Source organism: Periophthalmus magnuspinnatus, chromosome 16, assembly GCF_009829125.3.
Source record: "Periophthalmus magnuspinnatus isolate fPerMag1 chromosome 16, fPerMag1.2.pri, whole genome shotgun sequence".
Lineage (NCBI taxonomy): Eukaryota > Metazoa > Chordata > Actinopteri > Gobiiformes > Gobiidae > Periophthalmus > Periophthalmus magnuspinnatus.
In genome coordinates, this window is record NC_047141.1 from 2,478,011 (window position 1) to 2,496,537 (window position 18,527).

An 18,527-nucleotide genomic window follows, 5' to 3' on the forward strand; every position below is an offset into this window, starting at 1 on the left:
CGGGCCGGTTCTAATAGTAATTAAATATCATCCCGCGGGCCATAGATAATTCATTCACGGGCTGGATCTGGCCCGCAGGCCTTGACTCTGACATATGTGAGATAAAGTGTTTATTGATTTCATGTGCTATAATGTTCGGCCGTATATTCCTCCACCGCGTCGATGTTTCAAATGTCAAATGTTTGGACATGTTGCTGCTGTATGTAGAGGAAAGCAGAGATGTGGAAGATGTGCAGGAGAGCACGAATACGGCAAATGTGAGGAAGGGGCAAAGATAAAGTGCTGCAACTGTGGAGGGGAGCATAGCTCGGCATATCGAGGATGTGAAGCCAGTAAAAGAGCGGCTGAAAAACTAAAAATCTCGACGGGAGTGACGTATGCAGAAGCTGCGCAAAAAAGTGCCTGTGGGGCCCAAGAAAATGGCCACTGTAGTAGCAAGTAGCATTACAAAATGTCATAGCTGTAATAAAATTACAGAAAACACATTGATGATGGAAAAACAGAACTTCTTATTATTCGTGGTTCAAGCTATAAACTGTAGCATACAGGGAAAACTGAAAAAAACTGTCATTATTGTAAAGGCAGCGGAGAAGTACTTAGGCGTTTCAAATATTATATGGGAATCGATTCAGGAAGAACTGATGTTGAGAGCAAAAAAAGCTTCCTCTAAGCAACTTCAACAATGGAGTGGTGCATCTACTTCTGGATGTTGATCGTATTCCAGTGGAATGCAAGGAGCTTGATAAGTAATGGGCAGGAATTCAAAAAGTATATCTTAAAGTTAGAGGAAAAGCCTCATGTACTTTGTATTCAGGAAACATGGCTCAAACCTAGATTGGATTTTGTTATTCCGGGCTACACATCAATAAGGAATGATAGGCAACAGAGGCAAGGTGGAGGGGTTGCAACATTTGTTCAAAATGGTTTGAGTTTTAAGGTAGAGAAAATAGGGCAAGATGATGAATCAATAACTGTGTCGATATGGACAAGTAAGGGTAAATTTAATGTGATCAATTTTTACAACCCTTGTAACAGGCTGTGCAAAAAAGATTTAGATAACCTGAATATTGAAGCCCAGGGAAAGGTTATATGGTGTGGGGACTATAACTCTCATAGTTCACTATGGGGACATTGTAACACGGATGCTAACGGTGTGGTCATTGAGGAATTTATTGAAACTAAATCACTGGTGTGTCTTAATGATGGGACTGGCACAAGATATAACTGCTCGAACAATACAGAAAGTGTTTTAGATCTAACACTGGTGTCTGATGTAGTGGCAAGTTGCGCTTCATGGGAGGTGATGAGAGATTTACTAATGGGAAGTGATCACTTTCCCATCTTAACCAAGATAGGAGGAGAAATCACAACAGAAAATGAAATACAGATTCCGAGGTGGAAATTAGATAAGGTTGATTTGGATGCGTTTCAAGGAATAGTAAAAACCTTATGTATAGAACTATGTGAAAGAAATATTACTGATGTTGAAGTGTATAATGAGCAGCTGACTTCTGTTATTATTCAGGCAGCAGAGGCTACTATCCCGAAGGCTGGAGGGAGAGGAAGAACAAAAGGTGTCCCGTGGTGGAATGAAGGGTGTAGTGAAGCTATAAAAAACAGGAGTAAGGCATATAAGCAGCTAAAGAAAAATCATTCTATGGAACTGCTTGTTGAGTTCAAAAGAACCCAGGCCCTTGTCAGGAGAACTATCAGACACTCAAAAAGAACTTTTTGGAGGAAATACTGTAATAGAATTGGACGAGACACGAAACTATCAAATATATGGGGAGTCATTAGGAAAATGAACGGAATAAAGAGAAATTATTTAATGCCGGTTTTGCAAAGTAACACAATCATAGCAGTTAATAACAAAGATAAAGCAGAAATGTTGGCAAGAACGCTAATTAAAATACACAGTTCGAATAACCTCTCTGATGAGGCAAAAGAGAGCAGAGACAGAACCCTTGCAGAAAACCCAGAAGTGACTACCTGGAAAAATCCCTCAAACGATAACTTGGATAGACTTTTTACTATATTTGAATTGAAGAAAGCTATTACATATGCAAGGCAATCTGCCCCTGGAAAAGATAGAGTCTGTTATACCATGCTGGAGAGAATGGAGGACAGATCTCTGGAAGCTGTGCTACAACTATTTAACTTAGTCTGGGAGACAGGGAAGATTCCTGATGCGTGGAAACAATCCATTATTGTACCTATCTTAAAGCCAGGCAAAGAAGCCTCGGATCCTTCAAATTACCGTCCTATAGGGCTTACCTCGCAACTGGGAAAAACAATGGAGAGAATAATTACAACAAGACTTGAATACTTCCTTGAGGAAAATAAAGCACTTAGTCCTTTCCAAAGCGGCTTCCGTAAAGGAAGGAATACTATTGATGCTATATTGTGTCTAGAATCAGAGACAAGAAAAGCTCAAACAAATAAAGAAATGGTCCTGGCAGTTTTCTTTGATATTGAAAAAGCTTATGATATGCTCTGGAAGGAGGGGATGCTTATTAAACTGTCTAAACTTGGAATAAGAGGAAAACTGTATAACTGGGTTTTGGATTTCTTATTTGGCCAGAAAATTGAAGTGAGAGTTGAATCAGTGTACTCCAACATGTATTCTGTTGAGAATGGGACTTCACAAGGCAGTGTGTGCAGCCCAGTACTTTTTGATATTATGATTAATGACATATTTGAAAATGTAGAAGATAACATCGGAAAGTCCCTGTATGCGGATGATGGAGCCCTTTGGATACGAGGTCGTAATTTAAAGTTCTTACAGCGGAAAATGCAGAATGCACTTAAGGAAGTGGAACTGTAGTCTAATAAATGGGCCGTTAAAATGTCTGTAGCAAAGACTCAAGTTATTTGCTTCTCTAAAAGACATAAGAGTGTAACATTGAACCTGTACGGACAAAAGTTGGAGCAAGTTAAGAATGTGAGATTTTTGGGAATGATATTTGATGAAAAACTTACCTGGAAACAACATATTGAGTCAGTGCAGATTAAATGTAAAAAAGTGAATAATCTATTAAGGTGCTTGGCAGGCCAGGACTGGAGGGGAGCCTTGCTGAGAGTATACCAGGCCCTTATGAGGTCATCTCTTGATTATGGATGTTTTGCATATATGTCTGCTGCTGAAACGCAATTCAAAAAATTGGAAAGAGAGCAAACGCAAGGGCTAAGAACATGCTGTGGAGCATTTAAATCGTCGCCTCTAACAGCACTCCAAGTGGAGACAGGGGAGCTCCCTCTTCGTCTAAGGAGAATTAAACTCATGCTAGCATACTGGATCAATCTTCAAGGACATAATGATACTCACCCAACAAAGGTTGTTCTTAAAGACTGCTGGGAGCATGAAGAGTCAGACCTTTTCAGCTTCGGATGGATAGGTGATATAAAAGCACAGCAACTCGGCCTCACTGACTTTAAATGTAGTCCCACTGTCCCATGCTCTCCAATTCCTCCGTGTTTTTTTGTTGCCCCAACGGTGGACCTCTCTCTTCACAAAGTTATTAAAGAAAAGGCTAGAAGTACCCCAGAATGGTTTATTGCACAGAAGTACTTTGAAAGCATACAGACAGCCTTGTATTGTATACAGATGGGTCAAAGGACCTCGAGAGCGGCAGGACGGGTGCAGCAGTGAATATTCCTCAATATAGAAATTGCATCAGAAGAAGAGCATCAAGCCATCTTGCTGTATACACTGTTGAAATGGTTGCCAATGAATTGGCTCTGAATTGGCTCCTGGAGAATAATAACTGTAAAATCCACAAAGCTGTCATTGCATCGGATAGTCAAGCCGCATTATTAAGTATAGAGTCAGGAAAGTCCTGCAGGATGGATGTACTATACAGAATATACTATCTACTCTTCCAGCTACATAGTATGATAGAAGTGGTGTTGGTTTGAGTCCCAGCCCATGTTGGAGTTGAAGGCAATGAAGAAGCTGACATAATGGCTAAGCAAGCACAGTCTGAGGTAGTTGATATTAATATTCCACTGAGTCAAGCTGAAGGAAAAGCCATATTGAACAGTAAAATCCTTGAGCTCTGGCAAGAATGTTGGGATCTAAATGACACAGGGAGACATTTACAAGGCATCGAAAATAAAGTTGGATTAAAGCAGAACCCAGAAGGAAGTCGCAGAGAGGAAATAATAATAACAAGAATGAGAATAGGACATACATGCTTGAACCACTCGCTCTGGAGAATCGGAAAGCATCCTAATGGAAACTGTGAGTATTGCTCTCAGCCTGAAACAGTGGAACATGTCCTTATTAAGTGTGAACACTATAGCCATCAGCGATCATTACTCATGGAAACAGCTGCAAAAGGAAAAATGCTATTTAATCTCAAGACTTTACTGGGAACGGGACTTAAAGTTATAAGAAAACAATTATTTGTGTTCTTAAAAGACACTAACCTAATTTGACGCATATGAAGTACTGATTATTTAAACTCATCCCTCTGACCAGTTTAAAAGGTCTTCATACCCCAGTTCAGTAGGTGGCGGTAATAACCCGCTAGTTGGTTGCCAACCGCCATTAAACGCCAAAGAAGAAGAAGCAGAAGACGAAGAAGACCAGTGAGGGCAGCAGTGCACTAACCGTGTCTACTCTGCTGCACAAAAAGCAGGAAGCAGACAGAGCCCCGTGTGCGGTTAGCTCGGAGCTAAAGCTAAAAACACTTTGTTAAAATGTCCAAAGGCCAAACGCTGAGAGCTTTGGTGAATGAGCGGCTGACTGCGGCTGCTGAAGAGATCTTTGCGCTGTTTGAAAGAACGATAGCGGAGTATGAGGAGGAACTGTGTCGCTCCAAAGAGGAGAACCAGAGGAACCTGGACACTTCACAGACTCCACGGATTAAAGAGGAGCCAGAGGAGCAGAGCGTCAAACAGGAGGAAGACACGCTCCCAGCACAGGTGAGCTTTATCCACAGTGTTGGAAGTCACTAAATACACGGACTGAAAATACGTAGGTCTTTTCAGAATACTCATTTTGAGTAACTGTCCGGGAGGGGGGTAGGGGCCACGGATGTTCGTTTGTGGTGTAAGCGTCAAAGAGCAACATGAATCTGAAATGGAAAGTCTCAAGGCTTTATTTCATGGATCTCGCTTTCACAAAGGTCCAATTTGACCTATTTTCCGATCATGAGGTGTGTGTTTACAGTGTTTATTGTGTGTGTGTGTGTGTGTGTGTGTGTGTGTGTGTGTTTCTGTTATTCATTAACATTAATGCCATTAACCTTAGCTTTAGTACATGGAAAATGCAGGTTTAATAATAAACCACATTGCTAAATGCGGATACTTTATATTGTCAGTCAACCTGTTGCTAAGGTGAGTGACCTCAGGAAAACAGAGCACCTGATTGGTCTGGTATTAATGTCTTGATATGTTGATTTAAGGGCAAAATAGAGAAATAAAGTTTTGTATTGCTCCGCTCTACGTGAGCCAGCTGTTTTTAAGACCAGAATGACAAGCTTGACAGCAGCAGTTGCAGAGAGAGGGGGGCGATTATTTTTCAATAGAAAGTGAATTGGAGTCAGAGTCAATGGAGCCAGAAAGTACAGCAGTGTAGAACTGCCAAATCTGTACTGAATAAAAAAAATAAGCAGTGAAACTCTGTGATAGTATAATGAAATGATGTGATTGTTTTTTCTCAAAACACGATACAAAATTATCATGTAATAATGTGATTTGTAAAACAAGGAACTACGGCAACAGTAGAGGATATATCCACTTTCATGTGTCTTGTTGAGATGACCTTTCCCCACCAGTAGTAGAAGAAACTGCTGCAGTAGTAGCTGTAGTAGTAGTAGTGTCTCTAGGTGCTAAGATGAGCCCCTGATGGAGCACTGAAATGAGCGTATCAGCGCTGTGAGCTTCCTGTGGTCCTCCACATCCAAGTGTGTAGCTGAGTGAGCTCAACTCGGAGCTACGAGTCTCTTTGCACAGACTGAGGTATGTGCCCATACCCCAACAGCTGTGCACACACAAGAAGCAGCTCTGTCACTGATTAAAGCCACACCTTCAGTGTAAGAAATGTTCGTTTCTGATGCAAGCGTCAAAGAGGACTAAGAGACTGAAATATAAGTCAGAAGGGTTTAATGAGTTCATCACAGGTAAAGTTAACAATGAAGCACCGGACTCTCAGTAAAGGATAGGAAGAGAGTCCTGAGATGTTTGTGTTTCCAGCATTTATAGGCCTCCCAGTGCGTATGTGTGAGGCGGCTCTTCTTCTCGGCAACATGTGGTTACACATTAAAAACCTTTTGGCAAAATCCCACAACGTGTGTTTTTAAGTCAATCAATCTCATTGTTTTATGACCCTCTCAGGGTGGGGGTCTCCCAGTCCTTGGTGAACAGGGCCACAGATAAGAAGTGGCCCTGGTCATAGGTGTTATCTTCTTGGCCCCAGTGCTCACAGATTGCTTTATGACCCTCTCAGGGTGGGGTCTTTGGTGAGTAGGGCTACAGGCATCTGGGGTAGTATTACATTGTTAAAAAATACCTTACATCAGTAAATAAATCATGTTTATTAGCACCTACTTAAGCAGCCTCTGTGTCCTCATTCTGATCCAGCATCTGTCTGACGCTCTTCTTCTGTCACTGTCTCGCAGTAATCTCTCCCCCATGTGGGAGGAGCTGAGTGGCAGTGGTACAATGGAGCATGAGACCTCATGTATAAACTGCCTACAGTAGATTTTCCATTTGAATGAATAGTGTAAATCAAAATGAGGCCGATTCCGTGTTGGTCCATGTTTTCCTCCTGGAGCAGCCCTGCTACATAACACAGTAAAATATATATGATTTATTTACTAATTGAGACTCAATGTTAACAAAGGCAGCGTGAAGAGCTCATGTCCCCAAACACCCTCCTGGCATCGAGCCCTATCCAACCACCCACAACCAGCCACAGGCATGGGCCATATTTATTACTGCTAAAACGAATGGAAGCCAATGGAAGCCAACTGTGGCGACTATGATGTGATGTGACGTACTCGTCATTCGCCATTGACCCCAGAATGGCGTGAGGAATGTCGAGAGCTATCAAAAAATGTATATTATGTCACTTAAATTTTAACGGCTATATTGTTTTTTCTAAAAAAAAATTGTAATTATCTCTTTTTTTAGGCCTAAGCCCCAACAGGGCGTTAGGGCCTATTGCTTTCCTAACGATGAGTACACGAGCTAAGCAAATAAAAGAAAACTTGGCCCCCTGGACCTTTTATGTAATTGTAATGTTAACAAATGTATTGTTTTTGTCAATAATATTATTATTGATTTTTTATTTCTTCTTTTTTCTGTTCAATTTATTTGGATACTGCGAAGCTGCCAATTTCCATCAAATTTTTCAAATTTCAAACTGCTCCTGTTTGCACTTACAAAATCCGATTGGGCTCAAATTTAAATCAGTTGTAAAACTTTCTTGTGTAAACCTTGTCATTGCGAAAGAAAAAAAAAAATGCTGTGGTAGCGCCCCTACAGAATAGCAAATACATTTGTACAGAGGCTCAAAAATTTTGTTGGCCGAAATGTTCACACAAAAATCCAATTGGTCATCTCAATCAAAAAATCAGACCCATTTTGTTTTTTTGCACCATGTTTCCATGGTGATGCACCAAAGTGCCCATGTTATCCTAATGGGACTTATCCCAAAAATTTCCCATTCGTGACAAAAATATTAGTTTATGGACTAATGATATCAAAAAAGTCAATAGGACCCATGTCAGATTTTTCACTGTGTTGCTATGGCGATGCGTGAAAGAGCCCATGTTATTATTATGGGAAACTTTTCAAATTTTCTTAAATTTCAATGTCTTATAACAACTTATTAGCATCATCAAAGAATGTAAAATTTGGCATCATGACTCTTCAGGTCGTCCCCTTCAAAAAAATCCAGGGGTCCAAGTTTGTATTTTGTACGTTGTTGCCATGGCGATGCTTCCCATGTGTGGTGACTTGATAAATACAACCCAAAGCTGCAATAAAACACAAGCGGTGGGCCCAGTGTGAAGCTCAGCCTGTGAGGGGTGTTCGATGGTGCTTGTGGCTTTAATTTTATTCTTTCTCTGGTATTTGTGCAGGAATTTGACCCCCTGAGTATATTCAAAAACTCAAAACATTTTGCCCAAAATTCAGGTATGCTGAAAAATGTATTATGTTAATTATTATTATGTTTCATAAGTGGGCATAAAAAATGGTGAGACAGCGCCATCAAAAAAGTCAAAATACAATGCGTCAATGGCACACGTCCCGACATTCAGTACACACGTTCACCATGTCATGCCAAAAAAATAAATATTATTATGGCCACGCCCCCTGACATGCCAGAAGTCAGCCATCTTGGATCGAAAATTCCAAAATGCTGAGTTAGCATTGTCGCTGACGTTGTATTTTAAGTATCTCTGCCAAGGGGGTTTCACCAGCAGGGCTAAAAATCACTGTACATCATCTAGTGATCCAATTTATGTTGATGCCTAACACAGTTTACATCATGGGTATCAATTCCATCGGAATTGTTCCAATTTCAAAATTTGCTTCCGTTTGCTCTTCCAAGGGCCAATTGGGCTCAAATTCAAATCAGGTGTAAAACCTTCTTGCCTAAACCTTCTCATTTTGAAAGAAGCTACATTGTCGCAATAGGCAAGGCAAGGCCAAGTTTATTTGTATAGCACAATTTGTACACAAGGTAATTTAAAGTGCTTTACAGAATAAGAAAGACATTAAAATCACACAAATCAAAACATAAATAATCACAAATAATCATCATAAAATTAACATTAAAAGAGAAGAGTGCAGAATAAAAACCTTTCAGTCGTATACACAGCTAAACAGAACCGTTTTGAGCCTGGATTTAAACATTGTCAAAGTAGAGGCCTGTCTCACATCTTCAGGAAGACTGTTCCAAGTTTTAGCTGCATAAAACTTAAACGCTGATTCCCCATGTTTAGTCCTGACTCTGGGCACCAGCAGGAGGCCAGTCCCTGAGGTCCTCAAATTGCGACATGGTTCATATGGCACTAACATGTCGGAGATATACTTTGGACCTAGGCCATGGAGAGACTTATACACGAGCAGAGCTGCTTTAAAGTCTATTCTTTGAGCTACAGGAAGCCAGTGCAGAGACCTGAGCACAGGACTTATGTGCTCGTACTTCCTGGTTCTAGTCAGGACCCGAGCAGCAGCGTTCTGGATGTACTGCAGCTGTGTTAAGGCTCGTTTGGAGAGGCCAGTGAGCAGGCCATTACAGTAGTCTAACCTACTGGAGACAAATGCAGGATAAGTCTCTCTAAGCCTGGCTTTGACAGTTTACCTTTGATTTTTGCAATGATTTGTAGATGGTAAAAAGCTGCAGATGTTATTGATTTGATGTGGCTGTTAAAGTTCAAGTCTGAGTCCATTGTTATCCCTAGATTTCTGGCCTGATTTGAAGGTTTTAGAGAGAGAGACTGGAGGTGACTGCTGACACTTTCTCTATGTTTCTGTGGGCCAAAGATGATGACTTCAGTCTTGTCTGAGTTTAGCAGAAGAAAGTTGTGTTGCATCCACACACTGATCTGTTGGATGCAGTGAATCCACTGGTCCATATTCACCTGCTGCAATGAAACATAGATCTGAGTGTCATCTGCAGTGTTGTGGTAGGACACATTATTGCTGCGTAACTGGCCTAATGGCAGCATGTAGAGATTGAACAACAGGGGTCCCAGGATTGACCCAGTGTTCAGGCAGGTGTCATTCATCACCTTGATAAGAGCAGTCTCAGGGCTTGGAGAAAGTTAATAAGCTGTTGGTAAAATACTTTTTCGAGGACTTTGCCTAAAAGCGAGATTGGTAGGTAATTGGTAATTGTCCAGTATTGAGGCATCAAGACTGCTCTTCTTTAGGAGAGGCTTGCTAACCGCAGTTTTCAACTCTTGGGCATGTTCCAGATTGAAGTGACATGTTAACTATGCGAGTGAGTGGTGACAGAAAACTGTTAAGCACAGACTTTTAAAATTTAGTGGGTAACACATAGAGGCAGCATGTAGATGAACTCAGACTGATGATGATGTCTTGGACAGTTTTGTCAGTTACAGGTGCAGAGTGAGTCAGCTCTAAGTGTCTAGGTCAGACATGGGCAAATTACGGCCCGGGGGCCACACACGGCCCTGTGGGCTTATTAATGCGTCCCACCAAACATGACCAAATTATATTAAAATAGGTAAAGGTGAACTTTTTTCAGTTTACCTTTTGAAGAAGTTGTTGATCTTTTGGCACTTGATAAAACTGATTTAATAAATAAAATATATATAACATGAATTTTATATATATTTATATAAATATTCTGGCCCGGCCCCTCTGTCAAACCCATTGTGGCCCGTCTGTCAAAAAGTTTTCTCACCCCTGGTCTAGGTGGCTAGAGGTTATTTGCATTGTGGAATTGATGGTATTTTTAAGATCTGTAACTCCAACTAAAATATTAAAACAGGTGCAGGTGTGTGTATAAATGTTTGTTACCAGGCAATCTCTTCATCTAGAGGCTGTGCATTTGTTCTCATTTTGAAATTGATAAATGTAGAACAATATTCCTAACAAACCTCAACCAAGAAAATGACAGAAACATTTAGCGCATTTCTGATTGGAATCAAGAAATATTCTGATTATTTTCAGTCAAAATATGAATATTAATATTTGTGTATTTGTTCCCCACCCCAGGTCCCAGTGCGCATCCCAGAGTCCAGTGCTGTCTGGGTTAAGACAGAAGAGTCCTCAATGCTTCAACATAGACAAACTGAGCACAGAGAGGAAACACAGGGAGAGGACATCAGCACAGAGCCACATTTACACTCAGAGACTGAGGGACACACGGAGCACTCCTCTGACACTGACAATGATGAAGACTGGAGAGCTCCAATCAGCTGTTCAGCTGCACAGATGGAGACAGAGGCTGATGGAGACCACTGCAACCAAGTCCAGAAAGGCCAAACGCTGAGAGCTTTGGTGAATGAGCGGCTGGCTTCAGCTGCTGAAGAGATCTTTACCCTCTTTGAAAGGACGACAGCGGAGTATGAGGAGGAACTGTGTCGCACCAAAGAGGAGAACCAGAGGAACCAAGACACTCCACAGACTCCACGGATTAAAGAGGAGCCACAGGAGCAGAGCGTCAAACAGGAGGAAGACACGCTCCCAGCACAGGTGAGCTTTATCCACATGATTGTCTAGAATGAAGTTAAGTGAAACAATCGCATAAGGTTGGAGGGCACAGCTTCTGTTTCAATATTTACTTTCATATATTTATTCATCAGGACCATGTACAAATAGATGAAGCATGAAACAGAGGCTTGTACCACCAGACTGGAACAGTGGAGAAAATTCACAGGGGCCTTATTTGTGATGGGGCACAATGTGAGAAAGTCACATGACTGTAGCTGTTATGGTTTAGGAGAAAAATAATGGGTGGAAAATGTGTTTCCATTATTATTATTATTATTTATTATTTTGGTAGGCGCTTTGAAGCCATTTTTGACCCCCTGAACGTTAATGGCAATGAGAGGCCTTTTTCATCGTAGACAAATTAAATTTGGTACAAACATAGAACATGTCAAGACAAGTAAAAAATTATATTATGACCCCACCCTAAACCCCATTTTTTCAAAAATTTTACCTCTCACATTTGAATTTTTTGCGCCTCGGATTTTCATTCAAGAAACTTGCAAATTGGTCAAAATGAACTAGACCCATGTAGGAATATAGTCTACTCTCCTGAATTTTTTTAGGTTATAAAATGTGGGTGTGGTTAGCTTGCAAGGAAAAAGACGTTTTTTGAAGTTTTAAATGGCCCGTAACTCAAACATGCAGTGTCCTATTTCCCGGCATTAATATACGTTTTGTTCAAAATCTTGATCTGAGTGCATAGATATGCAATTTGCATATGTCAAACATTACATTGCTCCACAGCATCCCCTTGAACCTTTTAATGGTATGCAAAAAATTACTTTGTCACAAATATTTGGAATTTGGCATGGACATCCCTATTGACATACTGAACAAAAAAGCCAATAAGAATACACCTCTATTTTCAAAGGTGTTGCCATGGCAATGACATTTCTCATTGAAATACATGGGTTTTGTTTAACTGGGATGAAAAATAATTACTTTGTCATAGACCATTAAAATTTGGTGCACATCTTCCTCTCATCATACTGAACAAAAAAGCCAATGAAGACATACCTCTATTTTCAACCATTCAGGCGTGACAATGTGATAAATGGTCTAATTGGAATGAATGGAGTAGTATTACTGAGGCGCTGATTTTGAGGGGAGGGGCGACGTAAGCGAGAACGAAACGCAGGAGCTTCATGGTGGCCTGTAACCCGCGGTCTCAAGGGGTGGCGAGGGCCTTTATCACTGCTTGCAGTTTTAATTATTATTATTATTATTATTGTTATTATTGTTGTGTGTTTGTCCCCCCCCCAGCTCCCAGTAGGCGTCCCAGAGTCCAGTGCTGTCTATGTGAAGACTGAGTCCTCACTTCTTCAACATAGACAAACTGAGCACAGAGAGGAGACACAGAGAGAGGACATCAGCACAGAGCCACATTTACACTCAGAGACTGAGGGACACATGGAGCACTCCTCTGACACTGACAATGATGAAGACTGGAGAGCTCCAATTAGCTGTTCAGCTACACAGATGGTTTCAGCCCAAGGAGCTGATAAGAAGAAACACCAGTGCTCTGTGTGCAAGAAGAAGTTTGGAACTAAGCATACTTTACAAACACACATTAGAATTCACACCGGAGAGAGACCATTCGGCTGTATAATATGCGAAAAATCATTTACTACAAAGGCCCATCTTCATGAGCATGTAATGATACACACCGGTGAACGACCTTACAGCTGTTTAACGTGTGAGAAAACATTTACTCAAAAGTGTAGACTAGATGCACATATGAGAGTGCACAAAGGAGAGAGACCATTCAGCTGTTCAATATGTGAGAAAACATTTACCATAAAGCGTAGTCTAGATGCACATATGAGAGTGCACACAGGAGAGAGACCATTCACCTGCTCAATATGTGCAAAAACATTTGCCATAAAGGGTAGTCTGGATAAACATATGAGAGTGCACACAGGAGAGAGACCATTCAGCTGCTCAACATGTGAGAAGAAATTTTCTCAAAAGTCCCATCTACGTGTACATGTAAAGGTACACACTGGTGAACGACCTTACAGGTGTTCGACATGTGAGAAGACATTTTCTCACAAGGCCAATTTACATGAACATGTAAAGACACACACTGGTGAACGACCGTACAGCTGTTCAACATGTGAGAAAACATTCGTCACAAAGTCTCATCTATGTAAACATGAGAGAACGCACACTGGTGAGAGACCTTACACCTGTTCCATTTGTGATAAAGGGTTTTCACAAAGCTCTAATTTGACGAGACACATGAGAACTCACAGAACAGAAACTGACTGAAGGCTAATTGTTTGTGTTCATGAGGTGTTATAAAGAGCCTAGAATCATTTTGTCGAGTCTACTTTTGTTTAATTCCAGGCTTAAACGGTTTTGTTTAGCTGTGCATATGACTGAAAGGGTTTTATTCTGCATTTTCTCTTTAATCTTAATTTCATGATGATTATTTGCGATTATTTATGTTTTGATTTGTTGTATTATGTGTATTGTGTGTCTTTCTTATTCTGTAAAGCTCTTCGAATTACTTTGTGTACGAATTGTGCTGTACATATAAATTTGCCTTGTTTACTTGTGACGACAGTAGAAATACATCTAATATCAAAGCTTGTAATTTTAGTAGTTTTTTTTGTTTCTTTGTTTATTAAATAGAACGTCAGCAAGTGACTTATTTTTTTTACTCGAAAACCTTTTATTAAAAAATGGAAGAAACTGAAATAATTGTTTATATTAATAAAGAAGAATATAAAGGAAACCTGTTGTGCAAAATTAACTTTTAAGAGCTTGCATAGCCGAGCCACATTTGGCTTGAGTGAGGAAGCAGTCAAGACCCTCAGGTATGGCTTGGGATAGCGAGCACGAAAAAGGCAACTGCTCACGAACTTATCTGCCATGCTGTTACAGGAAAAAGAAGCGGAAATGACACCTTGCTGTTGTTATTTATTTTGACTAGTTTTACATCATATAGAAATACAGTGCATGACAAAAAGATGAAAACAATTAATTTCACTTTAAAAACATGTTTTCCCTTCAAACTTTACAGTTTGTTATCAAAAAAATGATGTTGAGTAGTGTGCTCTCCCTTGATTTAGCTGTGTTCTTATCTTACTGTATAGGTAATGTTCACCGTGTGAGGCAATGTAAATACAACGCAAATAGCACAGTGCAAATAAAAAACAATGACCCACAAATAATGGTGCAACCCTATAATTGCTCCGGGTTACTGGGGACTGTTATTGCCGATGGACAGGTGTCACTATGTGACCGCAGACTACTTTATGCTGCATTGAGTTTCATACTTTTCTTTTATCCTATTTTGTCAGAGAGAGAGACCTCATATTAACTCTCTAAGTGCCATTATACATACACAAACACATACACACATAGCCACCAACTGTGCAAGTTCTCCCACTTAAAACAATGATAGAGGCCTGTAATTCTCAACATAGGTTCACTTCAACTATGAGAGACAGAATGAGAAAAAGAAGAATCTAGAAAATCACATTGTCTGATTTTTAAAGAATTTACAAATTATGGTCGAAAATAAGTAACAAAACTTCATTTCAATACTTTGTTATATACCCTTTGTTTGCAATGACAGAGGTCAAATGTTTTCTGTGAGTCTTCACAAGGTTTTCACACACTGTTGCTGGTAATTTGGTCCATTCCTCCTCCAGATCTCCTCTAGAACAGTGATGTTTTGGGGCTGTCACTGGGCAACACGGACTTCCAACTCCTCCCAAAGATTTTCTATGGGGTTGAGATCTGGAGACTGGCTAGGCCACTCCAGGACTGTGAAATGCTTCTTACAACGCCACTCCTTTGTTGCCCGGGTGGTGTGTTTGGGATCACTGTCACGCTGAAAGACCCAGTGTTACAAACCATTTCCTAGGGAAATAGGAAGTAACACAAAATAATAAGTAGCTTTGTTAAATGTGATAAATGAGGGTACAATAACCATAAAACTTAAAATTACACTACCAACAAAACAGACGAATGGAGGCTTTGCGAGTACAAAACTAAGGTATACGTTTAAAGACACAAGATTAAGTTTCTGTCTCAGATTTAAGTCAAATTTACAAAGTTTCAAGGTTTAGAATTGTAAGAAATGTTTGTTTCTGATGCAAGCGTCAAAGAGGACTAAGAGACTGAAATATAAGTCAGAAGGGTTTAATGAGTTCATCACAGGTAAAGTTAACAATGAAGCACCGGACTCTCAGGAAAGGATAGGAAGAGAGTCCTGAGATGTTTGTGTTTCCAGCTTTTATAGGCCTCCCAGTGTGTGAGGCGAGTCTTCCTCTCGGCAACATGTGGTTACACATTAAAAACCTTTTTGGCAAATGTGCTGAATGTGCGTTTTTAAGTCAATCAATCTCATTGTTTTATGACCCTCACAGGATGGGGGGCACTCAGTCCTTGGTGAACAGGGCCACAGATAAGAAGTGGCCCTGGTCATAGGTGTTATCTTCTTGGCCCCAGTGCTGTAGATTGTTTTATGATCCTCTCAGGGTGGGGGTCTTTGGTGAGTAAGGCTACAGGCATCTGGGGTAGTATTACATTGTTAAAAAATACCTTACAATTCCCCCTTTTCACACCATGCTACATGGTGTGAACCCAACTATGAAAAATAAAAAGTAATATTTACAACAAGTAATAATAATGGAAGAAATTAAAAATTTAAGCAAGTATAATACTAAGGATAATAACAAAAGCATACACATTCATGAGTAGAATAAATGAAAATAATTTTGCTAAATTAAAGTACGTGGATTTATGGGTACAAAATCTAAAAACCCATTTATTATAGTTTTGTCATTTTTTCACCTTCTGACTTAAATGGAAAAAGACATTTTGTGGCCCCGCTCCCGGCAACTGTCCGAAGACACCACATATACCCACAGTACTGTACATGATTATGCTATTAAACCAACCCAAAATCAAAAACATGAATTTCCCAAAACAACATTATATAGCATGTTTACACTGAATGTCCTCAGTCTCAGAGTCAGAAATAACTGTGATGTACATAGGAGGAGGGGTGTTAGAAGAAATAGGAAGTAGTGCCATTTGTTTTGCAGCAGTAACTTCTTTAGAAAAAGCTGTAGTCACACACCTTTCAACCATAGTACGAGCAAAAGGGATGAAACAACAGCCACAGGCCATCAGTATGGTTAGAATTATGCTAAGAGAAGTGAAAAGCAAGAGAAATAAAGTTTTCCATTTACCGAAGGTATTAGAAAACCAATCACCTATTACATCATTAATTCCAGAGGCAGTAAGCATCTGGTCTGAGTGATCTTTCATTTTATCTAAAAGTTCTTGGAGAGGCCCAACAGGGCCAGTGTTATTGGGTATGATTGTACAACACTGGTCACCAAAGAGTGAACATACACCTTGTTTTTCAGCTAAAAGCATGTCTAGAGCAATACGATTTTGGTAGGTCATTAACGTATTAGCATGTAGTTCTTCTTGTAATAGAAGTAAAGCAGCTCTAGTTAGATTGGCCTGATACATAACATTGTAATGAATATAATTAATTCTATCTACATTTTTATTAATGGTACACCACCAACAAAGAATAGATTCGAAACCTGCAGCCACTTGGTTAGCCATTTTATAATCATTGGGTTCACCTCTAGGTATACCAATTGCATCGATATAGATATTAGCTGGGTTAGTGCCAATGTTGTCTATTACGGATCTTTTGGGTCTAGTTGAGACTGTGTAATCTAGTGAGGAAGAGAGGTTAGGAATAGGTAAGATAGAAAAAGTAGTAGAGAACATCACTCTCGCACAATGACCAGACCAGTGTAAGGGCAAAGTAGCCAGTAAGTTAGTAGAGTTGCAAAGCCACCACATGTCAGCTACGGCAAAGTCTTGTCTCCTTAGAGGCCATGTATGAATTAGCGGACATGTGGTAGTTTTCATACCAGTAACCGCACACACAGAAGAATAATTCAGGGGAGCAAAGGAGTAACTATCATTAACTATAGCGATAGTAGAACACAGGGTTGCAGTAAGATTTCCAACAAAAGTAGATTGATAGGTGTGGGCTCTTTGTATGCGTTCTAATTGTACTGTGGGCAATTTGGAAAAGTAAGGTGGATTTATATTTGCAGGCATATATGGCCAGTGAAAATGGCTACAAAGATTATTTCGTGTAGGTTTGCCAAAAGTATCAGGCTTGGTATAAAGAGATGATGACGTATGATGTATAAGCAAGACATTCAGTAGGGGGCATGAGACTAGTAGACAGTTTAATACAGTGACTGCCTTTGTTCCATACAATAGTTTTATTATTTTCAGTATTTTTTATTATGCATTGACCACCTGCTTTGCATGTTTCCCAGGAACAATTAACAGAGGCTAGATATTGGTTATAATTTTTTACAATGTGAGAGCGTGAGAAGTTATAATGATCAGAAACATAAGAGAAGGGTATGGGAACTAAATACTTTGGTTTTGGATAAGCAGGTGCACATGCTAGACAGGGCTGTCCTGGGAGATATAAATTAGCGCTAGTGGAGAGCCAATTATACCATTTGTTTTTCGTGGCAACATTAAGAAACTTTGTGGCATTCCAAATCAATGATAATGGGACCTCAACCCCTCTTTTAGTCCTATTATTTAATGCATTGCTAGAATATATAGAGCTAGTGAGTTGGTTTACTTCAAAATACCAGATAATAGGTGACATGAGCATTATGGTAAATAACAATACAATTAATGTAGTATTTCTTTGAGAGTACTCATACAATGTTACAGTCATAATTAAGAAGAATCAAGTTCAGCCAAATCAGTTCTAATTTGTTTCAGAGTGTGTTCAGGAGGTTGAGCTCTGACGCAATGAGTGATGTGTATCCAGTGGCTCACTTTACTTTTGTGGGCTTTGTCAATTTTTTCGATTCTAATAGCCCTTGAATGACTGTTAAGTACCTTGTAAGGACCTACAAATTTGGGTTCAGTCCAATTAGGTTTAATACTTTTCACCAGTACCCAATCACCAGGTTTGATTGGGTCTTCCAAAGTTGACTCAGAGGAGGTCTCCAGGTTCAGGATCTGTTGGGAGAGAACTAAACTTAAATTAGTTAATGCTTTGTAATAGTCAGAGATTTCATGGTCTTGGTCATTTCTAGGTACACACACATCAGGTTGGAGAGGAGTGTCCATCCTTCTCCCAGTTAAGATCTCATGTGGAGAGAGATTGAGATGTTTATGTGGTGTGGATCGCATTGCCATCAGCGCTAATGGCAAGGCATCCAGCCACGTCATTTTGGTGGAGTTCATGATTTTAGCTAGATAGCTTTTCAATGTGCGATTTGCTCTTTCAACCAGGCCCTGGG

At 40.0% G+C, this 18,527-nt stretch overlaps 1 protein-coding gene across 1 annotated transcript; it reads left to right on the plus strand.

The window, feature by feature from the left end:
• The first annotated feature begins 4,604 nt into the window (after nt 1-4,604).
• LOC117383577 (zinc finger protein 391-like) lies at nt 4,605-13,928 on the plus strand. Its single transcript, XM_033980778.2, has 3 exons — nt 4,605-4,926; nt 10,702-11,181; nt 12,463-13,928. Exons 1-3 carry the CDS (start codon nt 4,702-4,704, stop codon nt 13,468-13,470), a joined length of 1,713 nt encoding a protein of 570 aa, XP_033836669.2. The 5' UTR covers nt 4,605-4,701; the 3' UTR covers nt 13,471-13,928.
• The last annotated feature ends 4,599 nt before the right edge of the window (nt 13,929-18,527 follow it).

What these genes read in the sequence shown, in the direction of transcription:
- LOC117383577 (XM_033980778.2), top strand. Translation starts at nt 4,702, where the DNA reads ATGTCCAAAGGCCAAACGCTGAGAGCTTTGGTGAATGAGCGGCTGACT. An exon ending in AAGACACGCTCCCAGCACAG is followed by an intron (nt 4,927 to 10,701) that starts GTGAGCTTTATC and finishes TCCCCACCCCAG; the next exon opens with GTCCCAGTGCGCATCCCAGA. An exon ending in AAGACACGCTCCCAGCACAG is followed by an intron (nt 11,182 to 12,462) that starts GTGAGCTTTATC and finishes TCCCCCCCCCAG; the next exon opens with CTCCCAGTAGGCGTCCCAGA.